This window comes from Trachemys scripta, chromosome 13 (genome assembly GCF_013100865.1).
Source record: "Trachemys scripta elegans isolate TJP31775 chromosome 13, CAS_Tse_1.0, whole genome shotgun sequence".
Lineage (NCBI taxonomy): Eukaryota > Metazoa > Chordata > Testudines > Emydidae > Trachemys > Trachemys scripta.
Window position 1 is genome coordinate 9169812 of NC_048310.1, and position 15543 is coordinate 9185354.

Genomic DNA, 15543 nt, shown 5'->3' on the forward strand with positions numbered 1-15543 from the left:
GCAGTTGAAACCCGTGACTTTGTGCGTGTGTGTGAAATCAAGTTGACTTGGCTTTTCAAACCCTTGTTACATTGTAACTTTTTAATGTAAAAATAAAGTAATGAATAAGTCTTAAAGTTAATTAACTTCCACTCCCTATCTCGGTCATTATCTTACCTGTGCTTATTTAGACTGGAAGCTCTTTAGTTCAAGGACCATGTCTCTTTGCCTTTTAGATTTACAAATACACTTATTAAATTTCACAGTGCATGCGAGAAATATCATCGGTTACAGACTACAAAACCAGAAGGGACCTGCTGTGTTAATCCAGACTGACCTCAAACACACACACTAAATATTGACCCTGTGTCATGCTTAAGGATACAATCCATTTTAAGGGCATTCAATAAGATGGCCATCTGGTATTGTTCAGCTTCATGGCCACTCTGTGTTGGCAATCAAAGGGAGAAGCTACTGCTGCATGATGCTCTGAACTAATTAGTATTGGTTGGGTAACAGCCATCTATAAAACAGGGACTGTCCATGAATACGGAACGAACTCCCCACCTCCACAAAGTCAGATGATCCTCACTGAATTCTTCCGTTCAGGAGATTTCATTTCCGTAAAACACTGCATCTGTTTGTATAGATGGTGTTTAGTCTGGAAAAAAGACTGAGAGGGGACATAATAGTTTTCAAGTACATAAAAGGTGGTTACAAGGAGGAGGAAGAAAAAATATTGTTCTTAACCGCTGAGGATAGGACAAGAAGCAATGGGGTTAAATTGCAGCAAGAGCGGTTTAGGTAGAACATTAGGAAAAACTTCCTAAGTGTCAGAGTGGTTAGGCACTGGGATAAAATGTCCAGGGAGGTTGTGGAATCTCCATCATTGGGGATTTTTAAGAGCAGGTTGGACAAACACCTGTTAGGGATGGTCTAGATCAGGGGTGGGCAAACTTTTTGGCCCGAGGGCCACATCTGGGTATGGAAATTGTATGGGGGGCCATGAATGCTCTTGAAACGGGGGGTTGGGATGCGGGAGGGGGTGAGGGCTCTGGCTGGGGGTGTGGGCTCGGGTTGGGCCAGAAATAAGTTCAGGGTATGGGAAGGGGCTCCCGGGTTGGGGGGGGGTCTCTGGCTGGGGGTACAGAGGAGGGGTTAGTGGTGCAGGAGGTTGCTCTGAGCTGGGACCGAGGGGTTTGGAAGGGGGATCAGGGCTGGGGCAGGGAATTGGGGCACGGGAGGGGGTCAGGGGTGCAGTCTCCGGGCGGCACTTACCTCAAGCAGCTCCCAGAAACAGTGGCATGTCCCCCCTCCATTTCCTATGTGGAGGCGCAGCCAGGCGGCTCTACGCGCTGCCCTATCTGCAGCCCCTTCCCCCCGCAGCTCCCATTAGCCGTGGTTCCTGGCCAATGGGAGCTGCAGAGGTGGCGCCTGCGGGTGGGGCTGTGTGCAGAGCCACCTGGCCGCGCCTCCAAATAGGAGATGGAAAGGGGACATGCCGCTGCTTCTGGGAGCCGCGCGGAGTGGGACAAGCCACGAACCCCGCTCCCCAGCTGGAACACCGGAGCGGGGCAAGCCCCAGACTCTACTTCCTGACGGGAGCTCAAGGGCCGGATTAAAACATCTGAAGGGCTGGATACGGCCCCTGGGCTGTAGTTTGCCCACCTCTGGTCTAGATAGTCCTGCCTTTAGTGCTAGGGGACTGGACTAGATGACCTCTCGAGGTCCCTTCCAGTTCTATGATCAGATGGTTGTGGTAATCCGTATTTCTTGATAAAATGTATCCTTACCTCTTCCTAGCCATGCAATACATACAATTAAAAATGTAAGGTAAGTGACAGGTGGAGGTCGGGGGGTGCAGGGTGCGTGGATAACTTTAAATAGTGTGGGATACTTAGGGAATAATATTTTGCGTTCTTGTAAATTGTAAATCTGAGTATAGATTGTATATTATCTCTTCTCACTTCAAAGTATACTGGGTTGGCAAAGGTGGGCACTAATGTCTGTTCACTAGTACTTTGTAACCTGTTTTAAAACCTCTTCTGGGATTAAAAAATCCATTTTTGTTAATGACTTTGCACAAATTGGCATATTGAAATATTGCTCACCTTTGCATACTTCCTTTCCACCAATCAGGATGGGAAAGTAAGGTACCAAACTGCAACTGACTCAAACAACTGGCTAAAAATTAACTTGTCCTCTCAGATGTTGCCAATCAGGGCCGGCTCTGGGCATCAGCAAAACAAGCTGGTGCTTGGGGCGGCACATTTTTAGGGGCGGCATGGCCGGCGCCAGAATGCCGCCCCTAAAAATGTGCCCCGGCCACCCTAGCTCACGGCCGCCGCTGCTGCCACGGCGCGCGAAACAGCTGATTCGCGTGCTGCTACTCGCCCTCCCTCCCAGGCTTGAGAGCCTGGGGGGAGGAGGCAGGGCTGGGGATTTGGGGAAGGGGCGGAGTTGAGGCGGGGCCGGGGGTGGGGTAATTAAATGGGGGGGGGGGCAGCCAAAATTGTTTTTGCTTTGGGCGGCAAAAATCCTAGAGCCGGCCCTGTTGCCAATTCATTTGGCTTTTTTTTCCCTAAATAGGGGTGTGGGGTAGATGTATTCTGGATCAGCAGCTGCCTTGGCATATCGTTTCAGACCATAGCTGTAATGCTGCCATTCCCAAGAAGCTGTGTGCAATGTGTTCCAGGTGACCATCCCAACCACTAGCATCAGGAGTGGGAGGCTGGCCAGCAAGAAGAAAAGTTTTCTGCCTTATAGAAGGAAAGGGTAGAAGAAGAGAATGATGAGCCACTTGAAGAAGGGAAAGAGATGAGGGACCCATTTTGGTGGGCATGGGAGGAACCAAACTGTTCTCTACTGAGAGCACCAATACCTCTGGAGTTGGCTCTTTCCATACATGAGACTCGTTGAACTATTCTTTAAACTGCAAACTACCCTTTCCCTTTATATTGAAGACCATATAAGATGGTCTTTTATTCCTCCCCCATCATTAAGTCTACATTAAAGATGGGAGGAGGCAAAAGCTCTTGAGAGTGCGGGGGGGGGGGGGAAATCTTACCTTAGGGTAAGACAAACTACCATTTGATATTTTACCTGTGGCTTCCTGGAGAAGGCTGTAAAACCCGTACTAGTTGTCACGGAGTATTGGGGGACTCAGGGCCCTGCACCCCCGGCTTCCTGCGATTCACCATGACTCTCAGCCAGCCAGTAAAGCAGAAGGTTTATTTGGATGACAGGAATACAGTCCAAGACAGGTCTTGCAGGCACAGACAACAGGGACCCCCTCAGTTAGGTCCATCTTGGGGTCCCAGCCCCCCTTGGGAGGTCAGAGCAGTCTCTGCCTCCCCACCATCTCACCACCCAGCTTCCAAGACCCTCCCTTCAGCGACCCCTCCCACAGCCTTTGTTCAGTTTCCCGGGCCACAGTGTCACCTGGGCTCTCATGTTACACGCCCAGGTATTCGCCTTCGGGCAGATTATCCCAGCCCCACTCCCCTGTCAGCATTCACAGACCACAGTAAGAACAGTCCCAGTTCGTCACACTAGTTAATACTGTAACTGTCCCTTTGAAGCATCACAAAACAAGCTTTGAAAATCAAGTGGTGGCTTTTCTTTAACATGCATACTTTGATAATTGGGATATTTCAGTAAACTCTTGAAAACTAGGAGCTAAAGACGACTCATTGCAAGACTTCTGCTTGGCGTACTTTTGTTCAGTTTTCAGATGTCTGCTAAAACGGCTTCTGAGCCTCAACTGAGGCAAAACCTACCTCCTGGTGTGCTAATCGGTAATTAAAATCTTATCCAAACCAATGCAGCCTCTTCCTTTACACTAGCTGACTCAAGTCTCTGGTTTATTTACAAAGTTGTGAAGGCTCCCATCATTATCCTTTCTTCATTCATGGCAGCTTGTATAGAAAACTACCTTAAATGCATTTATATAAACTTGTGCTAACACTTTTTAATTGTATTTTGTAGCACATTTTAACAATTTCTGATTTTGAGACGTTCATACATGAGTAGTTAAGCCGTACTGTAGTCACGGTTGTCTTTAAAGGTATGTCTATGTCTACACTGCAGCTGGGAGCGAGTCTTCCAGCCCGTTTAGACAAGCTTGAGCTAGTACACACAAAATAGCAATGTGGATGTTCTAGCTCAGGCTTTCAAGCCTAGGAGGTTGGGTGGACTTGAGAGCCTGAACTTCTGGCTGAGCTGAAATGTCGGCGGTGCTATTTGTAGTGCTCTACCTCAAGCCCTGTTAGTGTGTCTGCCTGGGTCATGTGTCCTCTCCTTCAGCTGAAATAGAAACTCCATAGCTGGAACTAAGGGGGAGGGATAGCTCAGTGGTTTGAGCATTGGTCTGCTAAACCAAGGGTTGGGAGTTCAATCCTTGAGGGGGCCACTTAGGGATCTGGGACAAAATCAGTATTTGGTCCTGCTAGTGAAGGCAGGGGGCTGGACTCCATGCTCTTTCAGGGTCCCTTCCAGCTCTATGAGATAGGTATATCTCCATTTATTATTATAACTAGCCAATTTATCCTTTGCTGGTTTAATTTAGATCAGGGGTTCTCAAACTTCATTGTACTGTGACCCCCTTCTGACCACAAAAATTACTACATGACCCCAGGAGGAGGGACTGAAGCCTAAGTGCCCCACCCCCCAAGCTGTGCTGCCCTGGGTGGGAGGGGCCAAAGGCTAAGGCCCCTCCACCCTGGGTGGGGTGGGGTCGGGGGGGCCAAAGCCAAATCCCAAGGGGGCCTATAACTGAAACCCTCAGGTTTGTCCTCAGGCCCAGGCCCCAGCAAGGCTAACTCCAGCCCTGGTGATCCCATTAAAACAGGGTTGTGACCCCCAGTTTGAGAACCTGTTTGAGAACTGATTTAGAAGTAATGTGGTCTATTTCATACTCCTTTTCTGAAGTCTTGAACTGCAGCTGAGACTAGTGTCAGTTTGTCCAAAAACATCTTTCCATATCCTAGAGGAAGCTGTCGTGTATTCATTTAAATACCTTCTCCATTCATTTCTCAGGGCTGTCATAATGCTCCATTGTCTTCAAGGCTGATGATGACTTCAGCAGAGAAAAATGTTCTAGAACTGTGCGCACTGAGAATGTGCTGAATACATTACCTGAATGTGGCTAATTAAGGTAGGAAATGAAACACTGTAGATGGAGTCTCTTAAGTGAGTACATGAACATATTGATGATCACCTGTTCTGCATTCACATTTTTTCATTCTGTTTGGTGCCATCTGCCTCAAGTGGCAATTAAACGTCTTTGCAATGCAAATAGAATATGAGGGAAAAGGGTCCTGCTTTTTATTTTGAAAATGTGACTTGGGCTGAAATGTCTGTATTCAGGTATAGCTTTCTGGTTATGTTCTGAATTTCTTATAGAAATAGGTACTGCTAGTAGCAGTCCTTTCAACATTTTCCAGCAGTCCCACAGTAGCAAATCAGAGTAACTTGTATTGCAACGGTATTTAGTACCAAAATAACAAAGTGGATGGTCACCACCACACATCACAGTTGCATAGTCTAGTCATTAATATAAGTGAAAACTTACCGTGTACTGAATATTTAAATAGTTTCCCTTGGGTCTATAATATAGTAAGAAGTTGAAGTATACACGAGACTGTACCTTAATATTTTCCACATGCTTTGATCTGGTATGTAAAAGACATATAAATAAAACATGAAAGAAGAGGTAACACCGTGCTTTCTAGGATATCTGTTTCTTTCAGTAAAGCAGTAGACATGCTGTCAAAGTATAGAAAGGTCTCCAAATTCATTCTTGCACCTTTATTTAAAAAAGAAAATCCAGAAATCTGATACAGCACGTGCTATAACAACTACCAAAGCATATTTGAATACACCTTAACAAATACATTAAATTGTTTTCTTTTTGAAAGGCCTGTGCTCTTGGTAAGTGGGGGGAAGGGGGTGTGTGGAAAGGCCAAAGAGGGTGTTTCCTTGTGAAAAATCATTCCAACCCTGAGCAGTGGTTTTTTTTAACAGATAAGAACAGTGTTTTTAGTAATGAGATGCTAACAACCAATTTGCAAAGATTTAATGTGATATCTTCTTTAAATGTATTTATAAGATCAAATATCAGTATGTTGCCATAGCAAAATATTCCCCTCCATCCTATTGAGCGATGAAGTGCTAATTACACAATGCTTATAAGCTATAGCGTGACTTTGTGGCTATGTCCAATTAAACAGGTTGGCATATATTACTTGCATGCTTACCAGTATCAGTTTGTTTCTCTAACCTTTATATGCTTTGGGTGAAAATCTTTAGCGAAAGCTCAGGAAAATCAGTGCAGAAACTTGAGCAACTTGCTACTAAAATGATTCGCAGAAACAAAGTAAATCAGAATGTGGAGCCTTTCCATCTGAGCTTTGTTTATACATTGCCATATTAACAATCTTCAAAGAATGGAACTTGCTCACTTGATAGATTTATATTTAGCTACATTTCATTCATTATCAATACATGAGCTCTGTGTACATGGGGGAAGAGAGGGGAATGGAAGTACATAATGCTATGTTTGTACGCAATGCATCTTTTATACTGAAAGGTTGGTTGTTTGCACAAACTAAAATCAAAATATTCTTCTAGCTTATTGGCATCGAAGGCAATTTCACAGAGTGCAAATTTGAGGAACAAAAAGTACATATACTGTTATATTACAAATTGGGTTCATAGCAGAAATTCAACCCTTAAGTATCCGTCTTTGTGCAACACTGGAAAAGACTCACAAATCATTAAAGTGGGGGAACTAGTTGCTGTTGGAAGACAGCAGTATTAATAACAAGTTCATTCTTTTCAACTGTGAGCTTATTCCTATTCCTCCAAAAGCCTGTTAAAAGTTCAGTGAACTTTTGTCTATGTAAAAAACAAAAACAGGGTTACGGTTAGTGGTCTTTAATGTACTGTTGATCAATGTAGGCAGCCAACTAAGGTCGTGTTTGGCTGCTTTTTAAGAATACTTTTGTTGTATACATTGGTTATTTGAAGTAGTTGGAGCCTGGCTAACTTAGGAATTACACATTTAGTACCGTGATACCCCATGATGTAATAGCACAGAATAACATTTTTTCAAAATATATAGCTCAGTGACAGATCCTTGGGAGAGTTGCTTTTTATATTTATATTATTATATATATTTATATATATAATATAATATATATAAAAAGTCTATAATTCAGGGCTGTGAAGTTTTTTTGTTGTTGTTTTTGTTTTTAAAGGATGTTTGTGTACTCTTTGCTCCATGAAGCTACAGCAAAACTATATATCTACGTGCTAGGGAAAGGATCTTCATGTTTTAAAACTGTCACTTTTCCAGATACAGTATGAAGCCAAGATGTTTGCATGTGCATAGTACAAGCAAATATTTTGGCAAGCCTATTTTGTTGGTTCCTTATACTTATTAGCAGTTGCGTTGTTCCCAAGTATTACCTACAATGTCATGATCAGCTCTCCTACCAACACATTAGATTTATAAAAGCCCTAATGGAAGTATCGAAATGCGGTAGCTGGGTTCCAGATATATAAACAAATACTGCCTCCTGCATAGTACAGCAAGTTTGTTAGAATCAGAATAAAGAACACTCCTTCCCAGGATGTTTAGCACAGACCAAATATGGGCTTCAGCTATTAAAATATAACAATTCTTGAAACCTGAACAGCCCTAAGCACAGGTTAATCTAAATTTAAGGTCCGTGACTCATAATCCACAGCATTATATGTTAGTAAATAACAGCATAAAAATCTTGTACAATACCAGGTCTGTGTGGCATAAGGAAGCCATAATCTCCTGTAGGTTATAAAGAGCATCTCTGATCTATGCTTCAGACAGGCTTTGTAGATTTAGCTTGAAGGACAGCAGGAGTGATGGGCATATACTTCAACTTTTAATAGGCAGTGTGAGAAGGTCTGTTTCTATTTGAGGTATAGCATGCTCATATAGCTATTGTTGATTGCTAATGAGATACTTATTTATATTTCTGTAGTCAGAGCCCCCCAGTGCTGTACAAACATGAAGTAAGAAGTCCCTGCTCCAACGAGCTTACAGCTTTGGTGGTTCTAAAATGAACAGCAGCTTCAAGTCCAGGCTGCTCCAGTAAAGAGGGTGATGATAGAGAACATTGGTGAGCCACCGTCTAATGACAGTGCCATTTTAATCACTGACAGGAAAGGGTGTCATCAGATCTCGTTATAAGCAGGCAATTGCTGGGCATTGCCATGGCAGAAAGCAGGGATGGTTTAACTTTACATAGGGACATTGGGTATTGCTGTTGGCTTCTTTTCCTGTCCCTTATAAAATCTCTTGCTTGGGTACGATGGTCTGAGGCAGTATTTTCACAACGGCCTCTGGCCCTGCGGTTGGGCCTAGTTTGTAGTCTTCGCTTCCTGTGCTGGTAGACGGAGAAGGAAGGGATGTTTCTGGAGATGCTGCAAGGGAGAAAAATAAAAACAAAGAATTAAAACCTATTGGGAGACAATATTTTTAATAGCACGGTACCTGGTTAAAGACACCAAAGTACAGTCGCAAGAATCAAGATGGTGGGGTAGATGCAAGTTCATGAATAGCACTAAATGTAGAACATAAGCATAGTTTCTTGACTATCTTGAGTTGTCTTTATGAAATAACTGAAGATGTGCTAGCTTTAATACCTTTTTTTCATAACAAAATTTCAATTTTTTTTTATTAGATCATTGTATTTAGGAAATGACTCTTAGGAACTTACATGGTCCCCATTACCAAAGTGTCTGAGCCCTTCAGTCTTTAACACATTTATTCTCACAATACCTCTGCAAGATAGGGAAATGCTAATAGCCTCATTTTAATAACCTGTTCTTAGTATTCTTCAGCAACCACTCTCAACACACTGCGTAAGGGAGGTAAGTCTCATCATACCCATTTCACAGATGGAGGAACTGAGGCATCGAGAGACTAACTGAATTGTCCGGGGTGCCGCATGCAATCTGAGGAACTGAATCCAGCTCTCAACTCGCAGCAAAACACTTAGGAGGACAGGTGGTACCAAAATGGTGTGGTAGCCGGTTGTGAATGCAGGTAGCCTCTTCCCCCTTTCACTTTATGATCAGGGACTTGGTGGAGGGTGGGTTATTAGGAGTTTCACCAAGCAATGTACTGCATTGTCTTATAAATAGTACTTGGGAAACTGTGTTCCCACTTCAAAGTGCTGATCTCTAATTAGAGCAATGGCTCTCATATTGTGCTCTGTGAACCAGTGGTAAGCTGCAGAGTGCTAACTGGTCACATGATGCTGGCTCTCCTCATTGTGCCTAGCTGTTAAATAGCATCGAAAATTGAGCTAAACTATCCTCCAGACATTATTGCTAATTACTTTTCCATGCACACATTTGCTGTCGTTGCTACGAGACAGGAAATGTGAGTATGAGCGGAAGAGGTGGTTTGTGGGAATGGGGAGGGCCAGTTGTCCACAGCGTTTCTATTAAGTTGCAGTCCGTGCTATGGAAAAAATGTAAGCGGGACAGAATTAGGGCCATTTGCCAATTCAGTGAATACCAACCTTAAGCTACCATGAAAGGAATAATAAAATCAGTTACCTAATAATGGGCTTTCTTAAAAAACCTCAACAAAAGTTTACTGGACGCTTTAAAGATTCTACACCTAGGAACTAGCCTTTCACGCAGGGTGAATGTTATAATTTCTATTTTGCTGACAATTTACTTTGCATATAATACTGGCTGCTGTGTGCCCTACTTTCTGAATGTTTACACTTCTACCTTTGCGCATATAAGATAGCGTTGCCCATGCTCCTGCTTTTTATTGAGAGTCTCATGCTATTTGGTGGTCTTAAAATCCCTGCTCCTAGATTCACTTTTTATACATGAAAGCTAAGTTTCTTGTCCTCATGGTTGTGGAAGAAACCTGGGAAATGTGTAATCTAAAGGTGCAAAAACTAGAAGGCAAATAAAAAGGACCTGGAATGTATTTTTAAAATCTCATAATTTGGAGGGATAGGATGGGGGGTGACTCATGACTTTTGAATGCTTGGGGTGTTGATTGTGAATATTCTCTTAAATTATAAGTGGAATGATGACACTGTCATAATAGGGCATAGTGAGATGTAAGGCCCAGTGCATCTTGAACCTATGTCTAAAGTTCTCCCCTTGCCTTCAGTGGCAGTTTTGCCAGGAAGGATCCTGAGGTTTGGACCCCTATTTTGTCTCCTGCTGCTGAATCTAACACGACAGGTCCCATTTAGTCCCACAAAGTCTAAGCGTGATGCTTAAATAATCAAACTAAGCTTATAGGCCCAGCAGCTTCCTACCCAATCCCCGCACTATGCCTGCCAATAGCATAAAGATGGACACCTACGGTTTGGAACTGTGTGAATCACAGAACTCATGTTTGTTAAAGCTGCGTGTCCTGGCAGAGGTTCCAGGTCGAGGTTGGAAGGTCCTGATTGGTACTGTACATCAAGAGTGGTTCCTGCATAGGAGCATGGAAAAGAAGTCATTCCCCCCATTGTTACTAAACTAAAAACCAGCAGAAGCATTCCGATAACCCGAGGCATATCACATATTTGTACAGGGAGTGGAAGAATTGCTTGTAGCGGGATGATCCAATTTCCTCAGTCCCCTGTGTCCCCTCCTCCTTCTCCCCTCTCTCCTGGGGTACCCCACCATTTCCAACTATCCCACTGTCTGCTTAGTTACCTAAAAGAACTTGATTTCTGCTGCTCCCAGCTCCAGCATTTTGGCTACTCATCCATGGCAATGGCTGACCACACTGTTTGCAGGTGCCCCCAGTTCAGCCCTGAATATGATGTTCTCACAAGGTTACAATTTACTTTTTGTATTAATACAAAATGTTGTACCCTTGGAGGTGTGTGTGTGGGGGTCGGGGGGGGGGTCAGTTCCATCCATGCGCTAATGAAAAAGGGTCAGATCCTCAGCTAGTATGAATCACCATAGCTCCATCACCTTCAATACAGCTATGCCAATTTATATCAACCTCTGATCTGGCTCCAAAGTCTCTTTAATCTGATCAATCTGAAAAGTTCCCGGGGCATCCCTAAATATGGCATTGGTGCTAGGACTGGTGTTAAGGCCTTTGAAATACTCACGGTTTTCAAGGCATGCAGGTAAGAAAGAGGGTCTCAGTAGGGTCGTACCTCCCAGAAGCATTTCTTGCAGCAAGCTGTCAATCCTCGCCACGCCAAAGAGTTTCATGAATTGGACCTGCTCTATCATTTGCCAGGTGATGCTCTGGAGGGGCGGCAGGAGGAGAAGAATGTCGCTGAACCGCCCTCGAGAGTCGTACTGCCGGTCGTTGATGTAATCCTCCAGGTTGACCTGCACCTGGAATCGCATGTTCTTCACCTTCCCAGGCTCACTCAGGCCTTTACAGTCTGGGAGGTAGAAAGATACAGACAATTTACATCCATCCACACACACACAAGCTGGAACAGCTCTGTCAATCATCCAGATTCTAGAAGAAAAGATTAAATACACCTCTATGGCAAGTGACTTTTTAAACAAAAAAATTCTCCTTTAGCCTAGAAGTTGGAATGTCTCCAGAGTAACGAGGCAGCTCAATGTGAATCTGTCAATAGTTCACATCCCACAGACAGCAGAGCAACGTCTAAAGGGAATGGTAGGAAAATAGGAGTTTGGTTCCTGCGGGTAGGATGATTAACAAGCATGGGGGGGGCGGGTATCAGAGGCCAGGGGAGGCTAAGCCTCCCCTAACCCAGGCCTATGGCCCCTCCCACACACTGTCCTGCCATCCCTCTCCCCTGAAGATGTCAGGGTGGCCTGGGGCTCAGGCCCACCAGTAGCTGGCCCACCAGGGGCAGCTCAGGCTGGAGCTGGCCAGTAGCCTGGTGCTGGGGCTGGCCTGGGGGTTGGGTTGGCCAGCACGGCTGGAGCAGGCCGGCCAGTGGCTTGGGGTGGCTGGGGCAGGCCAGCCGGGGCACCTCCGGCTGCAGGAGCAGAGGCTCTGGGCTTCTTCGGCCATGGGGGTCATGGCCTCAGGTGGAAGGGATAGGGCCGGTGGGCTAGCCTCCCTGAAGGGGGTCGTTCACCTGCCACCCATGTTAACAAGCAAAGGCAAAGATAGGAAAAACAGGAGCTTAAAATTATTTATGCCCCAAAAGAAGTGGGCGAAGTGCTGAGGACCCAGCCACTGCCATTGAATTTAGTGCATGCTTGGCCTTTCTGAAAAACCAGGCCACTTCCTTTGGGGCATAAATATGAATGTAGGGGCCTGTCTTTTATTTTTCAAAACCAGGGCCAGGATTTTTAGGTAAAACAAAGGGTGTTCCTTGGGGTGGAGAGGCCTGTGGGGAAATAGATTGTGAAGGTGGAGCCGAGAAACAGCTGTTGCATGAATGCCTCGTGTAAATATACAGATTTTCAATAGATTCCCCGTAGATTTTCTAGTAAAATTCAGAATCTTTCCCCCTATCTTCAAAGCACTCCACAGCCTGGGCACAGGAAATCTGAAAGATTGTTTGAAAGCTGCAGGATAAAAACTGCAGTTGACAACTCCCCTCCTTTGGCACAATAGAACTCTCAACAATAAGAATAAAGCTCATCTGTGTGGGGAGACACAACTTTCTCGGGGGGCTGGTCTGAGACTGCGGCATGAACTCCCCCAGTAACTAAAGACCTTCCCACACCGTACCAATTTCCATTTCTGCTGCAAAGCACATTTCTTTGACCTGCCTTCTTTAACATCAGAACAAAGCAACAACTATATTTATAGTTTAAAAAAAAAAAAAACTAAGACACACCCACTGTACAAGCTTCTCACCTCGGGAGAGGCTGAGAGAACAAACAACGTGTGACAGCTGTGTAGTCACATTTCTTAATGCAATCCTGGCAGGTGCTCAGATACTACAGTGATGAGCTCAGTATAAAAACCTATGTAGAATAGTAAAGGGCAATCGGGATCAAAAACTATCTATCCTACGTAGTGAAAATAATCCTGAATGGATTTTGGAACCATCCAGTGCATGCTCCATGAGAGACCATCCGATTGTCCTAGGGGACTTCAACTGTGCAAATATCTTTGTGGGAATGGCACAGTAACCTGAAAGGGCTAACTGCGGGATCACACAAGAAAAGATGATGCTCAGGGCACCTCAAACCACAGACTGGGTCTGAAATACACTGCCCTGCTGGACCAGGAAAGAGGTTTTGTATACTGTAACTAATGGAGATGGTACTTCTGGTATCTGCCTTAGCTTTTGCAGCGTATAAGTCTAGATGTGATATGCAGCGCATTTCTGTTATTTTAATTGGATTTTCTCTGTATGTTCCTAACAAATCTTTTCTTACTCCAATCCAGGCGGTTTTAGGCTGTTTGAAAATTTCATACAGACTGTCCCAAAGAATTGAAGCAACTTTCAATGTTTAAGGAGAGGTAGGTAGGGCTGGGTGCCTGCAGTTTAGTCTGTTCAGGACAGTCATGAAGAGTATGGACTAAGGAGACCTCTTCCATTAGGTATGTTGCTTCAAGGCTGCAGCCCTCCAGATACATAGGAAACAGCTCAGGGCCATGATGAGAAATGCGTTGAAGACACATACGGTGACAGGTAAGTGCCAATAGAAGAATGTCTCATTTAGCGTTGGCCTAGGTTCAGTTCTCCAGCTGTAAAATGGGGATAAAAGCACTTCTCTGACCCAGAGGAGTGTTGTGAAGGGCTCAGATATTACAGTAATGGGGGCCATGTGAGTAAAAGATAGGTGTGGGGGAAGGGACAGAAGGATGGATGGATCGCACTCAGCAATGGGTTATAGTAAAAACACAACTGTTCAAGACCATGTGAGCTAGGAAAGCAGCAGGTCTCTAAAGTTCTACTGCAGGCCATGCCTTTGATGTGCACTCCTCTCTTCTTGTATGCGAGGTGACCCCATCCTATCCCCTTCATTCATGGTTTGCTCTTCGTATTATTCCCTCTGTTGAGTCTAGCCCAGCGTTCAGCAACTTTTGGTCAAACAACTCAACTCTAATAAGTGATAAGACACCAAAAGAGCGTTATTTTTTAGAGCCCCGCCCATTTGTAATGCTCTCACAAACCCTGGAATGTGTCTTCATTTGTCTCACTTGGAGCCTAATCCAAAGCCACTGAAGTCAGCGGAAAGACTCCCATTCGTTCTGACGAGCTTCAGATCAGGCCCTAATTTCCCGTTCTCTTTTCCCCAGATCTTTTCTTTATTCTGTCATTTTGTACTCTGAGCGTGAGACGTTGCAGCATCCTTCCTGATGTTGATGGAAACTGGAGGCAATCAACACTTCTCATGGCCTAACTATTTGTGAATTTTATGCTCTCTCCCAGGCCCGATTTAATCCCCATTCTGTTGCTTGGTTAATTCACAGAAAAATAAAATATAGGCATGCGTGTCCTCATTTTCTATTGATATACATCACTAAGTGAGGCCAATTTCTGGAAGCAGCTCAGTTCCTGCAGGTTCTGTAAGGTTTCGCATGTCTCTCGGGCTGGAGTTAATGCTTTGCAAATAATAGAGATGTCTGCAGGAAAAGACCAGTTTTAGCTTGCCTGCTAATGCACTGCTAAGCATTATTCCTTTACAGCCGAGAGCCAACTGAAAAGCATAACTGTAGCCTGGGAGTTGTCATTAGTAGCCACGATAGCATACAGATTCTGGGAGTCCTAATCCTTGACCTAATGACAAATCCCATCATTTCTGCTTTAATACTTACAAACCTTGCAATTAGGCTTCTTAGGGGAGATGAGGGAATGGAGCACCACAAAATGGAGGAGGATCAACAATACTGGCATTTTCAAGAAATGCCATAAATGATCCATTTTTTTTCTCCCCTCACTCCACCCATTTATGTGCCATTTTATTTCTATCAAGATTCTTCTCTTGGAATCCCATGATCTGCCACTGATGATAGTGGTTTGGTAAATCTGAGACACTTACCCGGGTCAAAAAATATGATTGCTTTGAGGCACGCATACTCATTGTCATCAACCTGGATGTCACGTAAGGGCTTTACCAACTCATCCAGGATTCGAATGGCTACGCGAGCAATCTCCAGTTCTGGGCAGTGCATTGGAATGATGAAATCATTTCCTGAGGAGATGAAAAAACATCAGTATCAGCCATTTACACCAGTTCTTTGGACATGGTGCATTACAAAATCACCCATTTCGTCAGACACCGACAGCCATATTTGCAGAAGGCAGCACATGATTATGGATAATCTTGACTGTTTTTAGATGATAGAAGAAAACACCATCTTAAATTACAAGGAAATATTGATCTAATCTAAATTGGTTCTAATCTCTCTTTAGTATTTCTAAGGGACCTATCACCTTAATTTCTAGGCATCAGTGTCTAAGGGGATGTCTACATCACAGAGTGACGGTGATGGTAGCATGGTATGCATACCTCTGTCAGCTGTAATTTAGCTAGCACCGGTAACAATAGCAGTGTAGACGTGGTGGCACATGTTAGCAAGCAAAGTACTTATCCAGGGACCTCAGGGGGCTTGGATTCTGGTTGCTAGCCTGTGCTGAA

The 15543-nt window shown here is 44.3% G+C and overlaps 1 protein-coding gene across 3 annotated transcripts in view; it reads right to left on the reverse strand.

The window, feature by feature from the left end:
• Window positions 1–5772: 5772 nt before the first annotated feature.
• The window catches only part of LOC117886616 (hepatocyte nuclear factor 4-beta-like), a 46834-nt gene continuing 37063 nt past the window's right edge, over window positions 5773–15543 (reverse strand). For 2 of the 3 annotated variants that reach the window (XM_034788602.1, XM_034788601.1), the window contains 4 exons: window positions 14944–15096; window positions 11163–11399; window positions 10364–10477; window positions 5773–8445 (listed from right to left, as the gene is read on the reverse strand). In XM_034788602.1, the coding sequence (XP_034644493.1) occupies window positions 8309–8445; window positions 10364–10477; window positions 11163–11399; window positions 14944–15096 (641 nt within the window). In that variant the 3' untranslated portion in view covers window positions 5773–8308. Of the gene's footprint in view, window positions 8446–10363; window positions 10478–11114; window positions 11400–14943; window positions 15097–15543 lie in introns of all 3 variants that reach the window. The other variant, XM_034788600.1, reaches the window with a different exon arrangement.